Source organism: Geotrypetes seraphini, chromosome 8 (genome assembly GCF_902459505.1).
Source record: "Geotrypetes seraphini chromosome 8, aGeoSer1.1, whole genome shotgun sequence".
NCBI lineage: Eukaryota > Metazoa > Chordata > Amphibia > Gymnophiona > Dermophiidae > Geotrypetes > Geotrypetes seraphini.
The window spans coordinates 5,227,145-5,247,123 of record NC_047091.1 but is presented as its reverse complement, the minus strand read 5'-3'; the positions used below and the strand labels follow the sequence as shown (position 1 = coordinate 5,247,123).

The window sequence follows — 19,979 nt, the reverse complement described above, 5'->3', positions numbered from 1 at the left end:
GCGAGAACGCAAAACTTAGACGCAAAAGAGAAGAGTTTAGTAAAAACTAACTACAGTGTTCCCCCGTCATTCGTGGTCCCAGTCATTCGCGGCCTTTTCCGACCACGACCAGGAGAGGACAGCTGGAAAGGCAGGAGAGAACAGCCAGAGTGCCGGCGTGTGAAGGAAATCACTCGCTGTATGCTCCGACCGCCTCTTCCTGCACTAAAGTCGGGTCTTACTAATCAGGAGCTGTGTGTCATAGCAGCTCCTGATTGGTAAGGCCCGACTTTAGTGCAGGAAGAGGCGATCAGAGCATACAGCCAGTGATTTCCTTCACTCGCCGGCGCTCTGGCTGCTCTCTCCTGCCTCTCCCACTGCTTTCTCAAGTCTCCCCCACGAAAAACCATATTTGCATTTTTTTCAAGATTCACGGGGATTCCTGGAACGGAACCTCCACGAATTTCGGGGGAGTACTGTATATGGCAAAGTAACTACAGAGGGGCCAACATTTAAAGGGAGATAACTGGGTAGGAGAGGCATTTTCCACAGCACAGATCCAGGCAGATCGCTGTACACTATATATTTAATGTACAGCACTGCATGTGTCTGGTAGCAGTACAGAAATATGGACTTATCAGGGTTAGTAGTGAATTTCAGCCTGCTAACTGGATAAGTCCCTGGGACTGCAAAAAAACTTCTAATTTTAGCCAGGTGATACTTTAATCTGAAGCTTTTTTGGGTGCATGCTGGGTTTGAAGTGGGGTGCTCCTCAGTGGCCACGATTAAACAACTTTTTTTTTTTTTGTGAGAAAATTGGATCTCAAATTGAATCCCAGCTTAAACTGAATCGTGATAAGACCAAGTTCTTATGGAAAGGTTCCACCGAGCCCAACTCGTCTCTACAAAGTTTAACCATCAGATCGGATAAATTTACCTTTGACTTTTCATCAAGGATTCTGGGAGCGGAGGTGGATAGTTTTCCATTCCAGATGTTAGATAGTAGTGTACTGTCCCCTGAAACGTTTAGAAGAAAAAGAAGAGAGGCTGGCAACACCACCGTGTCCCCTGAGGAAGGTGTTTAGACATGCCGAAACTTGGATCCTTGTTGGGACTGTTTTTAAGAATAAAGTCTTTGCTTGGTTGGAAAGACATCTCCTTTGCCTTTTTCCTGTACTGTTGCTATTACAAAGCAAGGATTTCTCTGTTCATTCGGTAAATCTAGGCAAGCCATACCTGAACAGTACGGCAGAGAAACCTAAGTCAGTTGACAGAGACTGTCCTACAACAGAAACTTCCGGTTCTCCCTCACAACCTGAAGTGGAAAGAACAACAGATGCCAAAATGATGCAGTCTCTTCGTGAAGAAGGTACCGCCCCTATCAGAAATTATTAACATACAAACACACACACAGTGTTACGGATGACAATAGCCACACCACAGTGGTCCAGAACATTTATTCATGATCCAGGTACCTCTCACAAAGAGACACTTGGTTCAATTCATGGCTACAAGACTATCGAGCCTTCAGAATAAATGCATCTAATCAGCCTCACCAGATCATCTTCTCAAGGCTAGAAACGCAAACCAATTTAGCTTACAAAAGTACTTCACAAACGCACACAAATCAGGTAAACACATCAGACTGTGCTAAATTCATGGTGAGTTTGTCAATGCAAGGCTTACAATTCATTCATTCAGTATTTGATACATTGCTATTCCCATTTGAAATTTAGTAACAGCATGGAGGTTTTAATGCCTGTAAAATAGTGAACACACAGCATAAAATTCACAACTATCAAGCCAAACTGAAAGTGGGGAGATGCGGTAGCACGATAACGAAACCAGGAAATGAGAGTCAAGGGAGAATAAAACAGGACATGCCTTTAGCGCCAATAACTGGCAGCATCAATGATCCAAAAATACACAGAAAAACCTTTTAGGCGTAGAACAGTGGGCGTGGGTTCAGAGACTAGAGAAACATTTCTTGAAAAAAACCACGTTTCTAGTCCTGCCTTAAAATTAGGATTGAGTTTTCTCAACTGTAATGTTATGGGCAAAGAATTCCAGAGAGTGGAAGCTGGTAGAGAAAAATAGGCAAGACTAGTAAAATTTAAACGTAGCTTGGTATGAGAGCCACAAATCGGGGGTACAAGGTAAGGCCTACTATAATTGATATGGGATGGTAATCTTCCTGTACATCAAATCTGCTCAAAAACATGTGAAGGGGTAGTAGAGTCAACAGAAGGGATAGTGAGAGTATGACAGAGCAGGGGTGGGCAAATGTGGCACAAGACCAGAGGCGGAGGCCATCACCTTGATTATACTGTCCAAGCCAGGAGCAGGATGGTTCCCCTTGGACCACCATATCGCAAAATATACTAGAAGCAGAAAGGAAGCTGTTTAGGGCCTTGATGTTTTTGCTTTAGCAAGACACTGCATACTACTTAATAAAAACCGGGCTTTCCAATGGTTATACTAAAGCCCCATCGATCTCCAGCTGGAAGATGGTGATGTTCCAAATTATGGGGGGGGGGGGGGGGGACACTCTTCCAGATAGCATTCATGCGAAATATGAATTCATATCAGGCTCCCCGAGACTATTAACTGAGATGAGTAATAAATAAGCTCGTTGGAGATTACCTACTGATCAAATTGGAGAACTGAAGATATTTAAGTAGATTTATAGAGAGTTTAAAAGTCTTTTTGTATGACTGATGAAGAGGCTGGCTATAATATCTTAGTAACCAAAAAATAGGGTTCTAAGTATAGCTGCTGAGGTCAACTAATATGAACGAAGTCTGTTATGGGCAGAGGTTTTTTGAAGACTGATGTGGATTACCTTGCTTCGTCTCAATATTAATAGCAAATCATTGTAAAGTAAAGGGTCTGAAACAAGGTGATCTTAAATTTACATGAATGCATGATCTCCTGTATTGTGTCTTGAAAAGCTCATGTTGCTTCAAACCTCTTGCCTTTCTTATGGAATGCAAAAAGAAAGAACTACAAGTCCCAGCATGCAGTGAGAAAAAGCCAGGCTTATATCAACTTATTCTGAATATCTGGAGTCAAATGGCAATCCTAGCTGCATCAGCATGGAAGGAAATTATTCTAGTGGGAAAAGGAATAATCCATTTCATTGGACAGGATGGGCAGATCAGAGTTTGAAGCTGGATTGGCCATGTCAAAATGGACAAGGATGAACAAACACCATAGTTGACTGACTGGCATCATATTGCTACTCTGTTCACACAAAAGTCTCATGAACAGATCAAATACAGAGACTGTTCATAAAAGGAGCAATCACAGCTGCAGGCTGGTAGATTGGCGCAGTAAACCACCGTAGTAATCTGTGCAGGTGTCAAATAATGCAGATTATGAGGTAGACGACAAAGCCAAAAAGTGGCAGACTTGCTTACCCCCTTCCAGCAAAGTAGCCCCTAGACAGCAGTTGGACGTTGTGTGAAGAAAAAGGGGACAACAAACAGCCCAGGATGGGTTTGATGTTCATATGTATAAACCTTGGTGCCATTAACACTCAAGTTATGAAGCCCAAGAATACTTCAAGTTGCATACATTTAAACTTAATCATCTCCAAAGATTCTTTTCTGATGTCAAGACAATCAGCTCTATTTTGACTTTGGAACCAACTTTGTTAGAGTCTGAAGAGAGCTGTCAATATCTGAGTTGACTGTCAGCTCCACCATCAAAAAGGTACCAGAAAGATCAAAGGTGCATATAGGTAGTCAATATTCCATCCATGGAGAAGGCAAGTTTGGGAATGCATCACTGGGACCATTTATAACATTCTAGGGCCCATGCCTACAGAAACTGGGTCCACTCAACTCATGAGATTCTAATTCAGTGGGTCCCACACTTGTCCTGGGGGAACTCCCAGCCAGTCAGGTTTTTAGGATATCTACAATGAATATTCATGACGGAAATCAGCTTTTACCTCCCCTGTCTGGTTGAGGGTTTTCCCAGGACAGATTTGGAAACCACTGTCCTATTACTCTCCCAACATGTTTACTGTCATGTAAGAGACCCTTAGTTCCTGCCTCTACTAATCTTGGGTTCCACTGCATGTCATTGAGAAGACAGGTATGAATAACTTCAACATTAAAGATCGCTCCCAAGCAGCATTGGAGACTGGGTCAAAGCTTAAATGACTAATGTTGGAACCACTGGAGATCTATCCTGTAGAGCAGGGCTTCTCAACCCAATCCTTGAGGAGCACCTAGCCAGACAGATTTTCAGGATATCCACAATGAAAATGCAAAAGATAGATTTGCATATCAAGAAGATAGCATATGCAAATCTATATCATGCATATTTGTTGTGGATATCCTGAAAACTTGACTAGGTTGAAAACCATTGCTCTAGAATCACTATAGAAATTTGATCTTGTCCTAAGGATGCGCAAGACCAGAAGAAAGAACAGTCCATGGGGCTTATCATGGAAACCTTTCCCAACAGATGCAGAAAAGTCTGCAAAATCAGTTAAAACAGTGAGATGAAGACAGCAAAAATGTTTATGAGATCTATCACCGAAATCATTTCCTCATTTCTGACAAAAATGGTACTGGCATATATTTTGGAATTCACATAAAGTTAAATAGTAGTGGTATGTACTGATACCAGCTGGGGAGTGTTGTTATTTATAACTTATATTTTATAATGCCACTGTGTGGTGGTTTACATTAAATCAAGTAACTTTAAGGGCATTGATAAACTTTGATCTAGTAGGTCAGAGCCAGATTACGGGTAATTGGCCTCACTGTTTAACATCCCTCCCTTCCACTATTTGATGCAGGATGTAACTTCTGCTGTGGATGGACACTTCTAGAAGCAGGGCATATGGATGCATCTCCTCTATTTTAGGCAAAATCTCAGCTGAAACTTGCAACTATCCTTTTTTGAGCAACCAACCCACCTATACAAAGGGAGCATCGTGCTTTTAACACTAAAATAGATTACTCATAACAGCTGTAATTATTCAGACTCTGTACAGACTTATTTCCATTTTGTCTTAGTCAGTTTTCTGTTTATCCAATTGCTATTTTTTAGTAAATATTTTAGAAGATGAAGCCAGTCTGTTGAAACTGATTTAAGACTATGCAAGAATAAAATCAGCAAACACTGAAGACAGAAAATAGTTCCTAATTTCCAAATGAGGCTTAAGCCCACAGGACTAGACAGAAGCTAGTTTAAAAAAAGAGCCATTAGAAGTAAGTTTACTGAGAGTTGGCAACCCTGGTGCCACAGTTCATTAGCAGCAATGGGAGTGAGGAGACCGGATCAGAGCGACAGCAGGGGCCTTTGCTTTGGGAGAGAACAGAGGCTGCCGTGACTGCATGCAGCAAAGATGGCTTTCTGGCAGCAGCTAAGAGCTCAGTTCTGGGAGGGAGTCTGAAAAGGCTTCCTTTGTGCAAGGATTAAATGTTCAGAGGCACGGGTGGTAGCGATGGCTGCAGCTCCGGGTTCTGTTCTTCTACTCTATGAGTTCTGCTCGGACTGGACCAAGAAACACAGCAGGCAGTGGTCTGTATTGGTGCTTTAGTACCCCAGACTGAACTGGATTCCAACGCATGCAGCAAGTAAGGAAAAAGAAGAGAAAGCATTAGTAGAACACAGGCGTTCCAGCAGGGTCGAGAGTGCCAAACCCAGGACTGGCCAAAGACAGTCAGGCAAACTAGTTCCTTGTTCCTCAATTAATTGCCAGAGACATAAGAGAATTATTGTAGGTAGTCTTCACATTCTCTAAGCCAGTGGTTCCCAACCCTGTCCTGGAGGAACACCAGGCCAATTGGGTTTTCAGGCTAGCCCTAATGAATATGCATGAAGCAAATTTGCATGTCTATCACTTCCATCATATGCAAATCTCTCTCATGCATATTCATTAGGGCTAGCCTGAAAACCCGATTGGCCTGGTGTTCCTCCAGGACAGGGTTGGGAATCACTGCTCTAAGCTGTTCCTCCTTTTATTATCAAACACACCCTCTTCCCTTAATAATAGGCCAGAGTTTCACTGGAAAACCAGCCACAGTTGGCCAGTGAGCTGTCTGGCATGAGATGCACCATCAGCGACTACCATGACAGTAGCAGTTGCTTCTTCCCCTTACCACCCCCCTCAGGCTCAAGCACTCAACCTCCATGGAACATAAAGGCCTGGTCACATCAGGGATCCAAACTGAAATTCTTTGCACCACAGCTTGATCTCCTGAGCTGGCCTATAACCCACTCCCTTATTAAAGTAATTTGTCTTTTTTTTTCACATTTCTAGCACACTAAAGTTCTCATCAACATACTTGTACTCTACAACCCCCTAACCGCATGGCTTTACTTGAAGATGAAGCTGATCTAAAATGTTATAAATAGGATTACAAACTTTCTAGTAAAGGCTGGGAGATAATTCACTTCCCATAAACCTCTTCTCTAGCAATTCACTGTTCACTGTCCATACTAGAAGTCCAGACTGCTCTGCTCTGGGTAGAATGGCAAGTGAAAGGGTCAGTCGTCCAATGAATGTTATCCTTAAAGAGCCACACCCTTGTGCTAATCTTACAAGAGGCTTAAGGCAGCATGCAGGTCTAGCATCATGATGGAGGGCATTGGTTATTGCAATAAAGTCATTTATACGTGAAATTTGCCATCCCTTTTGTCTCCACCGCTGTTGTCTGGTGTTGGATTTGGCTTGCGGAGGATTTTGTTCTTCTGTTTTGGCATCATGAATCAACCAACCACCAGTCTCTGACTTCTCATAATCACAGTGGACAGCGAGATAGAAAAAGTGCATTCGTAAATGTTCAGACTGAACTACTTTTCAGAATTACACATTCAAATGAGTTTTGCTCATTTACTATATAAAACTCTACCGTTCAGCTGAGACCTGTATCTGGGAAAATGCATCTAGGCATGCAGAAATGTGTTAATGGAGGTTGGAGGGAGGGGGGAATGGGTGTTGTCACAGCTGGAAAGCCCGTCTTTTCTACATCCCTCCTCATATCACAGCACTTTTTAACAGGGAGAAAGCTGAAAGTAATATTTTGATCAAAAAATTACAGGGAATAATTAATAGGGTTACTATAGAAAGATTAATAAGCAGCTGGCTAAGAGACCTACTGCTAACTCAGTGCTCCTTTATGAGAAGACGCCCAGTTGGGAATACCAGCGAGAGACTACAGAAGCGTTCTCTTCTTTGTCCCTTTGGGAGGGAGAGCAGTGAGGGGCTTAGATATGTTCCACAATCAGTCCCTTCCAGTTCTGAAAGTTACTGAAACCTCTGAGTATGAACATGCATGACACCGATTTGCAAGCCAGAAAGGAAAATGACAGTGAGACATGCATGTACGATGCAGCACAACACAAGACTGACGAATGGGAAGAATACGGTGTTTGTAACTGGAGCTGAACGGGGACACAGTCCACTGGAAGGAAGATCATTTAGAAACACACAGGGAAGGCAGACTGATCATGCAATGGAGAAGGACAAAACGCTTACCACTTAAACCTCAGGAAAAAGGGAACTGAATCCACAGGGATGAGTTATATTACATCAGGCTGTGCACGAAACAGCGAAATCCTGACAGGCAGCATCCTACGGAACATACCACAGTCCAGACATTACATACCACAAGCAAGCTACCACTTCCATCCCATGCATCCCCCACAGTACTGCACAGGGAAAATCCTCCAGTCTTGAAAGTACATGACAGGCAAAGGACACAACCTCTCTATTGTACCCAAACACTGTGAAAGTGCACTCCGCTGGGCAGGAGTCTTCCAACTGCATTGCTGCCAGTAGGGGGCGGTACTTTAATATTGTGTTTTCAGTTGCTGGGGACAGGCAAATTCCCGCAAAGCTCTCCTCTCCTTCACTACTGAAACTGTGATAATGAAACAGCATCTCCCACTGGCAGGACTGTAGATGGAGGACTCCCGCTCAGCTTAGAGAGAACAAGGTACGCCACACCCACTGCACACGCCCTCTGTCCGCCCAAATGTCACTGCAGCGACAACTCCATGCGCTGCATATTGGGATCACATTACAAGAATTCCTGTCTTCCATGTGTTTTACTAAAAACGTACTCTACAAGACAGCCATATGGACTGAGGATTATGGCTTCAATTTGAGGGAAATATCATAGCATTCCAGATAAGAGGAATTTCCAACAACGAAACAGACAGCCAGTAAAGTTGGGAGCATCCTCGCTTCCCCCAGTCATTCACATCATTGCAAAATCTCAGCTCTTTCCCTACCACCTAATCTGCACCCTCAAGAGCTCCAGTGGGTTCAGGAGTCATCCTTTGTACAGTTCAGTTCAAACAGAGGACTTAAATAGATTTCTTTCTGCCCCCATAGGCCTGAGGTTTCTAGAACACTTTCCTCTTGGTTACAGCTACAACTGAGCCTTTGGCCATATACTGCAAAAGGCTGCCTTTTTGTGGCTTTGACATTTCAGAGTTGACATTCAAAGCGGTGGGCACTGGAGAATTAAGTGACTTGCCCAGGGTCCCAAGGAGCAGCACTGGGATCTGATCTCACAACCTCTGGGTGCAGAGACAGCGGCTCTACCAGTGAGCCACACCTTTCCTTGTAAATAGGTTGTTTTCCTTGCTTACTTTGTGACTCCTAATATCACCATATTGCTCCCTTATCTTTATTATATCTCAGGTGGCTGCTCGATACAGAGAATCTGAAACTGACTTAAACATAGAAATAGACGGCAGATAAGGGCCACGGCCCATCTAGTCTGCCCACCCCAATGACCCTCCCCTACCTTTCAAAATATTTCTTCCACTGTCAAAACAAAACAAAGTATTTGACAGAGCAAACTTCTGGCATTTCAAGCTGCACTCAGAACTACTCGGACAATGCAATCTCAGACAGTAGTGGGAAGGTTAGATGAATGGCCAAAGAGGGGACGTTTGATCTCTGTGTCACTTGAGAAGTGCTGTGAATACTACAGAAAAATGTTCTTTCCCCTCTGTGATTACCATATGCAAGAAAGACATCAGCTTTATACCTTCAAGAAGAGAAAACGTTACTTTAACGTTGGTCCTCGAGGGCCACAATCCAGTCGGGTTTTCAGGACTTCCCCCAATGAATTTTACATGAGATCTATTTGCATGCACTGCTTCCATTGTATGCAAATAGATCTCATGCATATTCATTTTGGATAATCCTGAAAACTCGACCTGACGAGGGCCAAAGTTGGATGCCTCTTGCTTTAAGAGAGCCTGCACCTCACACTAGAAAACCCAAAACAAAACGAAAGCCATGAAATGTTGAAAAATGTGCTTTATTACAGCAATTAAGTCACAAAATCTATCTTAACAAGGTGAAATAAAAGTCAAAGGCAGCACTGCCTCCTCCTAAACTTAACTTTCTAGACCTCAGGAGCTTTCCCCCTGCTGTATTCTTTCACTAGTTAAACGCAGGTTCAGGAATGAATTCAAAGTGCTACATTTCATTCTGCAAAACTCAAGAATCCTAGAACTTCCCTCAAAGCCCTCCAATATCTATGGTCCGCTTCACCTCTTTCCTGGACTGCTCTAGCTCCACTGCTCCACTCTTCTAACCGTCATGTGGATAACTAAAGCTGTCTACTCGCCATGCAAGGATTTCTCAATCCAATCCGCTTTTCTGGATAACCCCGGTGAATATGCATGAGAGAGATTTGCATATAAATCAAGAAAGTGCATGAAAATCTCTCTCATGCATATTCACCGGGGTTATCCAGAAAACCAGACTGGCCAGATGTGACCCGAGCACTGGGTTGAGACCTCCTACCCTAGACACAAATGAAAACCTGCACCTTCACGCTGGCGCTTCCCCCTGTTTATACTGCATGAATGTGCTCGTCTTGCTGGTTTAAAGAGATCCAGGGCTTCTGGAGTGGTTTCAGCTCCTGATGGAAGCTTTAAAGTGTCAGATTCTCATGCGACAGCCAATCCATGTTGAAGCAAATAAATACTGAATCTTCACACTGCTCTTCCATTTTATCAGGACGCTCGCTATCTGTTACCAAGTCACCTAAAGGCATCCAACAACTTTCCTGACCTAACTCAGGATGCGGATGCAGGATTGCATGAAGTTAATAAAAGGGTTGGCCATGGGCCACATTTAGGCAAACCCAGAATGATTCAAGTGTGATCCATGCAGCTTCTCATTTTGATGAGAAAAAAAAAAAAAAAGAACTGCTTTTTTAACCTTAAGCACACATACAGAGATCCTTGCTGTTTTCTTAGGCATTGGCAGTCTCTCTCTCAAGGAAAAGGCAAAGAGAAAACTTTTGAAAAGAAACTGCCTAGAAGCCAAGGGGTTCCCCATCACTAATCATCCCCATATTTTTATGGCAAAGCTTACATAAACCAGCTACTGCAGAGGTACGCAAGGCTTTCTTCAACAGACCTTCTGCAGGGTCCTAACAAGGAAAGATTTATCCTTCCCTCAAGTCTCATCATAATATGGTCCATTCTGATTTTTCATTCAATGCTTGCTCAGGTCTGAGGCAAAAGCAACGTTACTTGGAAAGACTCATAGGCATAAGAGACACAAGTTCCCTCCACCCACTACAGTATTTACATAGGTCCCAAAATCCCACCCTCCTTCCCAAGGAACACAGGAAGGTAAGGATGCAGCACTCCTTTGTGCGATAAACTATGACCCAACTATGTGGGGGGGGGTAGAAGAGAGCGAAATGTTGTGTTTAAACATGAGATCAAGTAAAGAAAGTTGTGAATCTATATCACAAAAAAGGTGTCAATACACAACATTACAAAAGAAAACCATAAAATTTAAATATGAACCTTACTTTAAATATTTTCTAAACATGATGCATCAAAACTGTACAGTGAGATACTCGAATGTAGAAATGCTACTGGGGGAAAGGAAAAAAAACCCTTATAAAAACTTGTGCAAATTAACCAGTAGTTTTAATAAACTCTTTTTTCAAGTAATATTGACATGTGTAATGCGGCCCAGAAACTGTCTCCCAACATTAACAGGCATCTCCAAAGTCACGTGGACACGGGGCGAGAGCCCAGGTAAAATCCAGAGACGCCACTGAATATCCTGCGAGTTGTGCTAGGGTCTTGCATCACAGGAAATCGAGGCGCTGCAGATGCTACTGAGAGCAACATCTGCACCCCCTGGTATTATTTCCCAATCTAAAATGCTTTCAACTTCTCCTCTGTCCCCACAGAGTCTCTCTCTCCCTTTGCCGTGACTCCTGTCTACTCTGAGATAGTGGCATAGCAATGGTGAGGTGTCTGGGGCGGTCCCCCCCCCCCCAATTCCATCTGCTGTGTGCGTTCCCCCCCCCCCATACCTCTAATTGAAATTGTTGCTCACGATAGTCAACAACGGGCTCCTCGTGATCCCATCGGCTCTCTCCCCTGGTGTCACTTCTTATGTGCGGCACCTGGAAGTTACGTCAGCAGGAGCCGACGGGGTCACGAAAAGCACGTTGCTGACCGCCAGGAACAACTTCAACTAGAAGAGTGGGGGGAAGGGAAGGGGGCGTGTGCGTGAGGAGAGGTATGGGAAGGAGGAGGGCCGCCCGTGTCCTCATCAACATGGTGCCTGGGGCGGACCACCCCCCTCGCACACACACCCTTACTACGCCACTGCTCCGAGATCTTTCTCAAGTGACTCTCTCTCTCTCTCTCTCATATATACATACAAACAGCACATACCCTGCTCCATGGAAAATAACTGACCATAAATTCCTTGTTCTCGTCACTTGCTACACTGTATGAACTCGGAGAAGCCTCATTATGGCCCACTTTCTTCCAAAACGTTTCTGCTTCTATTACCAAGGCCGGACCCCTTCCAAAGCATCACTCCCTCTGGGTTACCAAACAGTGGCCAGCCTAAAAACAAATCATGTTGTCTTTCCCACCCTGTCAAAAACCACAATTTGCATTTGCATCAACCCAAGGAAAGATGCTCCAGGACACAGCAGACGGGCCCCAAATCGAAAGACCCAAAATCCATCAAAGTCAAGGGACCTTTGACCTGCAACATCTCATGAGCTAGCTGCTCCAGTGCTCAGGCCTCCTCACAGCATGGGCTACCAGCTCTGGGGAGACTACTGAGCTCAGTACACAAATGGCTAGAAAAAAGTTTGGTTAATATGGACCATTACGCCATAAGTAAACATCAGCTTCCACTGTCAGACTGAGGAAAGCACTTCCCAGGCCTCAGATACATCTGCTCCAAGGACACAGGAAAATCCCAGTGTTTTAAGAACAGCAACTGGAAAGCTCAGGAAAAGGAAGGGCACTGTCTAAATAACCCATAAAAAAAGAAAGAAAGAGGGGAAGCTATGGCTGAAGTTCATCTTTGGCAGCTGGTATCCCAGATCCATTTCTCTCTAGGCTGGAACACTAGGAGAGGCTGGGAAGGGCAGGGCCGGCTGGAGTCCCATGTATGCAGGTCAGGCATCACCGTTAGAGATCATCGCCTACCAGGCTGGTGTCACTCTTTGCTCCAAAAGAGGAAGATTCACTCTTTGCAGCTAAAGGAATCGTAGGTTCCAGCTCCACAATGCCTCGTCTGTCTATCAAGCTGGAAGAAACGGAAAACACAGACCATATGAATACTACATCTGTGGCTCTAGCATGGAAACAAACATCTCCTCTCAAGACTCATAATCCAGGGAAGAGTGCTCTCTTATAAAGTGGGCTCATTACATATGTTTGGCTGCTCTCGCATCGAGCCCCTGTACCTTCAAGCTTTTGTTATATGGATTGAAAAAGCGCTTGTTGGTTTGTCAGGACCCCAGAACATGATAAGCCTGTTGATTCAACATAGTATGAAAATTCAAATCCAACTTTTTATCTTCTGTAGCTGAGTTTTACAAGATCAGTTCTGGACAGTTTAATGAGATCAGGTGGGTGTCTCACACCAGTAAATAAGGAATGAAACCCTTTGCTACAGAAGTGGCTGTACGGGGTCACACAGTGAGGACTGCTCTGTACATCTCTGTAATATACAGATCATCCAAGGCCCAACAACTTAAACTACAAGTGAAAAGTTTCATTCTGTGCACTGCTATATCAAGTATAAACAAGACCAGGAAAATGCACTTTATGGAGCACAATATTTTCTCAACAATAGTCTCTATATACTCAGCAACCAGGGAGAAAATGCTGTTAACCAGGTACTTCCACGGTCCCTTCCCCCTCATCAATTGGTGGCTGAAGCACATGGAGAATATGGCTCTGCCCTAGAAAGTGCACACTGCCCTAACACCCCCCCCACCTCCAGGCTCCTTCTCGATCTCCTCCCTGATCTTGTGCCTCCTCGTTTAATGAGACCATACGCCATGCTTTGAGGACCCGCCCATTCCCCTGCTTCACCCTATTTGCTCCTTGCTCTCCTCACCTCGGACTTGCTTCCCTTACCTGGGAGGAAAAGGGCCACAGAGTACTGCACAGCAGTTTGTAATAATACTTTTATGGCTATAAGGATTGCCTGGGCTCTCCGAGTTTCTCTTAACAGACCAGGAACCTTTAATCTGCAATGAAAGGGACATAGGGAGAAAGGACATAGAAACCCAAATGGAAAATGGACAAGGAGGGTGAATGCAAAACAGTTAGGTGTGAGCAGTCCAATGGTTAAATAAGACTGTATTCAGTCTCTAAAGTAGGGTTACCAGACATCCGGATTTCCCCGGACCTGTTCTCTTTTTGAGGACATGTCTGTGGATCCGGAAAACCCGGCACTTTGTCCAGGTTTTGAAAAGCTTCTGACGTCAGGACGGTGGATGCTGTCCTGACACATGAACGGGTTATGGTGGGGTTGAGGGCGGGGCATGACACAGGTAGAACTGGGCTGCCTGGGGGGCGTGGCCATGGGTCCGGATTTTCCAGAAGGAAAATCTGCTAACCCTACTCTAAAGAGATCGTTCTAATACGTGTTGCGAGTTCCCTTTCTAGGAAAAAGCATCACTGGGCAGTACTCTCTAGCAGGAAAGACTGGGAAATACAGAGAACTGGCTAAACCAACTGGGGGAAGGGGAGGGCAAGTGAGGGGGCTCCCACAGAAGGGGATGCTGTCCCGAGCACACAGTGAATCGAGGTCAATACTCACATCTTCATTAGTCGTCAGATTTGAGGCAACGAGGTATGTGTGAAACCCTGAGAGACCCAATATCGACCAAACTGAGAAAAAGCAGACAACCAGTTCCAGCACAGTGACAAGAGTCAAGGAAGCAGAATTAATGAATTAACCAAGAAAAAGCAACTAAGATAGAACATAACTGGGTTGGGCCAGTGCTTCAGTGTCATGCACAAGGTCCCTAGTCCCATTCCCAAAGGTGACAAATGAGAGGAAGTGGTAAATACATGAAAAGAAGAAACCAACACAACACCGGACAAAATAAAATAATAATAATTTTATTCTTATATACCACCATACCGAAAAAGTTCTAGGCTCGTGGGCACGTGCGAGCATTTAAATATTCAATGTACATGCCATGTTTCCCCGAAAATAAGACCTAGCATGATTTTCGGGGTAGGACCTAATATAAGCCCTACCCCAAAAATAAACCCTAGTTGGATCGACCCCTGAAGCCCCCCCCCCCAACATCCCAGACACTCCCCGATTCGCAGCGCTTTCTCCCCCCCCAAGTTCATCTTTCCATCCCTCCTCCCCATCCCACACAGCAGAACCCCACCGACCCTCCCACCGCGAGGCCAACACACCTCCACTCCAAACAGCAATGGCGGCAGCACTGAACAGTGACGCGGCACAGGGAAGGCCCCAAAGCAGCCTGTTCAGTGCTGCCACCGCCGCTGTTTGGAATGGAGGTATGTCGGCTTCGCAGTGGAAGGATTGTCGGGGTACTGATGCACGGGGGGATGGGAGAGAAAGAGAGATGGAAAGATGCTTCACAGGGGGGGGGGGGTTGGTGGGGTCGTCGGGGTTCTGCTGCACAGGGGGAATGGCTTCGTATTATTTGTTCCACAAAGATCTCAAGACTTTTTTTTATTTCATAAATGTTATGACATCTGAAATTCAGTTTGTTTAAGGATGATCAGTAATTTGTTTATTTGTTAACCATTTAAAGTTCTATTTTATATGGAAGATGTGGCATACAAGAACAATGCGTAGATTAGATTAGATCTAGCGCAACATAATGAAATTGCTTTCAGGGTTCTGCTGCGTGGATGGGAGGGAGGGATAGAAAGATGCGGTTCATAGACAAAATCGCGCGAGACAACGGCGCACCGACAACTGAGCGCAAGGTTGACGGCGCGCTGAAGAAAAGCACTATTTTAAAGGGTTCCGACGGGGGGTGTTGGTGGGGAACCCCCCTATTTTACTTAACAGACATCGCGCTGGCGTTGTGGGGGGCTGTAACCCCCCTCATTATACTTGAAACTGAACTTTTTGCCTGTTTTTTAGGGAAAAAGTTCAGTTTTAAGTATAATGTGGGGGGTTACAACCCCCCAAACCCCCCACAATGCCAGCGCAATGTCTGTTAAGTAAAGTGGGGGAGTTCCTCCACACCCCCGTCGGAGCCCTTTAAAATAGTGCTTTTCTTCAGCGCGCCGTCAACCTTGCGCTCAGTTGTCACGCGCCATTGTCGCGCGCGATTTAGTCCCGTCACCGAAAGATGCTGCACAAAGGGATGGGTGAGAGATGATCATTGTACACACACACACACAAAAAAAAAACCATCCCCTGAAAATAAGCCCTAGTGCGATTTTTGGACCCAAAATTAATATAAGACAGTGTCTTATTTTCAGGGAAACGCGGTAATAGGTAGCATCCTGAGCCATCACTTGAAAGAGCCTTGTAGTGGTGAGGAGACACCAACATAACATTGCATCAATATTCTGCCTACACCAATAATGGTTCAAGACAGATTACAAAATTAAGAGCCAGCAAATGCCTGGGAATTACAATTGAGTTCATAATTACAAAACAATAAGCTGAGTAACCAATAAAAGAATTCAACTATCAAAAACAATTTTATATTTAGCTAGAGGTTTTAATACTTTTATGAAAAGTGACATAATTTACCAAAGAAGTTACCAGACTGGGTAAAATCTTCCACAATTTGGATACCTGATACAAAAATGATGAAAAAGACTTTTTTGGGGGGCCTTAAGGCGCTTACAAGAGACAAAACTGGAGTCGATGATTTATTAATAAGAGTCTTCACAAGTAAAAGTGATGCAGATCAATTGGTAAAATCTATGTAATTCACAGCGAGTTTTGTGGTGTGGACTCTTTCACTGTGTATTACATGGATTAATAAGACTCTTATTAATAAACTTTCAGATCAAGATCATCGACCCCACAGTTTTGTCTTTTCTTTGGTTTTCCCCGTTTTCTGTGGAACAATTTGGTGATTTTCTTTGGTTTGCTTAAGGCTCTTACAACATGGAAAAGCCAATTTTAAGACATTATGGGTCTTGTAGTTAGAATAAAAATGTATAATGAATTAATGAAAGCATATAACAGCCAAGAGGAGAGTCTGCTGGCTCATTGTTAAGCCTGATGGATATTGGGGTTTTGTTTGTTTAGAAACTGTAAAAGTGGATAGCGTAGCTGGTTTTAAGAAAGGTTTGGACAAATTCCTGGAGGAAAAGTCCATAGTCTGTTGTTGAGAAAGACATGGGGGGAAGCCACTGCTTGTCCTGGATCGGTTGCATGGAATGTTGCTACTCTTTGGGACTCTTAGAATCTTGTTATTCTCTGGAATTCCAGAATCTTACTATTCTTTGAGATTCTGTAGGGAATGTTGCTACTCCTTGGGTTTTGGCCAGGTATTGGTGACCTGGATTGGCCACTGTCAGAACAGGCTACTAGGCTGATGGACCATTGGTCTGACCCAGTAAGACTATTCTTATGTTCTTTAAAAATGGAAAAGCACCAGAATCATAAGAACAGTAACAAGGAAGCAGGTCTTCTATCTCCCAATAATCATAACTTCTTAGCATGATCCTGGCCATTATGTCATATGGAGGATCTCCAATTGTCTAATACCCCAGCACAATATTGCCTTCTTTTTTTAATTTGAGGATCTGCAGTAGTTATGATTAATTTTGTAATTATAAGAGAGGTTTACAATATATTTACAGTGACCTTTGGTCTGCATTGTATATCTGTTGACTGATTATTCATATGTATGACTACAGTTTTAAGAATTAATTCTTCTATCGCAGGCTTATTGTCAAAACATGGCCAAGCACGCCTATGTTAAATATTTACATTGTTATGGTGAATTTGCTCTTTATTTTGGCCTGTGCAAGGTTGTTTTATGTTTCAATCATGTTTATTGGAAATAAGAGGACCGAGCACAGCTTCCAATAACAAAGCAAAAGAGAATTAGTGCGGTACGGTTCCTACAAACGAGACCCACATTTCCACAATTTTAAGGCCCTGCCCAACCCAATCTCAACCTCCCAAACCCGCTCTGCGCATCCCAGGAAATACAAAACAAGGACCACAGACCAGGGTTAAAGAAAGTTCAGAACTCTGTTTCGTGCAACATGTGGCTTAGAATCCCAAAAAAGGTTCCCAAATCTGTTGGAACAATTGATCTTTAGAGGAGGAGAGGGAGTGAATACCTTGCCGCTCCAGTGTCAAGCGCAAGGTTGTTTTATCTGCTCACCTATGGATCGAGACAGCATTCACAGCTCCTGGGAGGGAGGGGGGGGGGGAGACACACAATTAATTATTGCTTAATTGCAACACCTAGTGGCCAGATGCAGGAACTATCAACTAAGCAGGTATGGGGGGGGGGGAGGGAAAAAATTCAATTTGTGGAAAAATCCCCAAGTACTTGCAAATGAACGATGTGAATTAATTGAAAGCATGAAGGAAGAAGAATTGTAGCCAATAATGGGGCTTCAATTAAAGCATGTTAAATCATCCATTAATATGCAAAAAAAAAAAATACACATTACTAAGTCTTACCCACAATTTGTATAACAAAAAACCAACAATGGAGGTCCTGGAGTAAATAATATCACAAAATAAACCTACTATTGTCGCTCCAGTAAACTTTGCTGGGGATATCTGCCTCTGTGATTCAATCCACTTGCCAAGATGCTTTAGAGAACAGGATGAACAGGCCTCAGGGCAAGACGTTGCACTGGAGCTATGGAAGGGAGCTTAAAAACAGCTGTAGCTCCCTCCCAAACTTCTATCATTGACCTCGGTGCGCCTTACTTCTCTTGAGCACCGGCTGTTCCTAAATAAATTTAAGAAACCGAGAGAGCAGCAGCGTCCAACACTTCAGTGCCCTGAAGAAATGAGTTTCCTCATGAAACGCTGGCCAACGTCGGCAGAATAGAGTCGGGAGGACATCCCGTGATTGATTCAATCTGCCCAAAGACAGAAAAAAGTGGAGAGATTTGGTACTCGCGGCATATGATTTTTGCTATATTTGGTGATATTTAGTCAGTTCTGCAATTGCCAGTGCTTTAAAGTAAAAGAAATAGAACACAAAAGAAAACTTTATTTAGCAACAGCCAGTGCTCAAGAGAAGTAAGGAGCACTGAGGCCAATGACAGAGCTACAGCTGTTTTTAAGCTCCCTTCCATTGCCCTGTGGCTTCTGAGGCCTATTCATCCTGTTCTCTAAAGCATCTTGGCAAGTGGGTTGAATTGCAGAGGCAGATATCCCCAGCGAAGTTTACTGGAGCGACAATAGTAGGTTTACCCACAATTTGAACATACTTAATCGCAGCTGGATCACTAGGGACAAGAATACCCCTGAAAATAGATCAATTTAATTGACAGGTCATATGTCAACAGATACTTTCCAGTCCCCAGAAAGCTTACAGTTAAGGTTTGCATCTGAGGCAACAGAGGTGAAGTGACTTGGCCAAAGTCCTAAGAGACATCAGTGGGATCTGACAACAGGCTTCCCAGGTCCTCAGCCCAGACCTTTGCTAAAAAGAATGGATTAAGAAGAAATGAATCAGCAAAGGATATCTAGCCGGCGTCTCCTTTAATGTGTTGAGAAATCCACTCTTCTCAGACCCTGGCAAGAGAAGATAGAAGAGCAGAGACATCAGCAGGTCACTTACTGTAGGAAAACAATCAAGGTCTTTAGCTGCCGGGGTCCTATAAACAGAGGATCTGTATTTCACTTTGCATCCTCTCTCAACTCCAATGACATTTCTTGGTTGAGTTTGGCAGATGTAAAAAAAAAAAAAAAAAAGTTCAGTCAGATTCTATAAAAGACGCCTAACTTGGTATTTGAAAGTTAGGTGCCGGTAGGTTTGAATAAGTTAGACACCAATATATCAAGCCAGGGTTTTCTTGGCCTAGCTGAATCCATGCCTAAACGCCACTGCAAATCTGCCCTTGATCATGTCTACTTGCCGATAGACACCTCGGCATAGAAGCCTTCATTGAAGTGGTAGGCGCCTACTAGGTGCCTACTGGCTAATTCATGTTTTAGTTAGCACTTTCAATTAACAGCACCAATTAAAATTAACCCTTCCCCCCTTTTACAAAGCCACGGTAGGCTTTTATATCGCTGACCACGGCAGTATTAGCTCCGACGCTAATACCACTGCGGCCGGCAATAAAAGAGCCCAACGCGGCTTCGTAAACCAGGGGGGCAAGTTAGGTGACTAGATCGGTAGGTGCCCTGATCTAGGTACGTAACTGTAGGTGCCTTTTATAGAATCAGAGCCTAAATCTATAATGATAAATGAAGCAGAAAATGACCCCCCCCCCCAAAAAAAAAAAAAAAAACACAAAACCCTACAAAGCTAAATGAAAATTTCTCCATGCTTGCCCCTAATAAAATTGCTCTCTGCAGCCTTTGTGAAAGTGACTGCCCGGTAATTCTCCCCCCCCCCCTCAATATGCCTGATCCTGCTTCATTTCAGTCAAGCCCCATGGCCTTCCCCTCCCTGCAATAGAAATGGCTAGATATCAATGCAAGCAAACACCAGGAGAGATGTAGGTAAACCTTATCACCAACCTCAGTCTAAGGGCTGCAACCCAGACGGGCTTTC

The 19,979-nt window shown here is 43.9% G+C and overlaps 1 protein-coding gene across 3 annotated transcripts in view; it reads right to left on the bottom strand.

Annotated features, from left to right (window-relative positions):
* Positions 1-353: 353 nt before the first annotated feature.
* Positions 354-19,979, bottom strand: part of ZDHHC18 (zinc finger DHHC-type palmitoyltransferase 18) — a 36,984-nt gene continuing 17,358 nt past the window's right edge. The window contains exons 5-10 of one of the 3 annotated variants that reach the window (XM_033954906.1): positions 18,943-18,991; positions 14,081-14,183; positions 13,393-13,505; positions 12,454-12,553; positions 7,481-7,576; positions 354-5,553 (exon numbers count right to left, since the gene is read on the bottom strand). In XM_033954906.1, the coding sequence (XP_033810797.1) occupies positions 7,535-7,576; positions 12,454-12,553; positions 13,393-13,505; positions 14,081-14,183; positions 18,943-18,991 (407 nt within the window). In that variant the 3' untranslated portion in view covers positions 354-5,553; positions 7,481-7,534. Of the gene's footprint in view, positions 5,554-7,480; positions 7,577-9,262; positions 12,554-13,392; positions 13,506-14,080; positions 14,184-18,942; positions 18,992-19,979 lie in introns of those variants that run through there. The other 2 variants (XM_033954908.1, XM_033954907.1) reach the window with 2 other exon arrangements.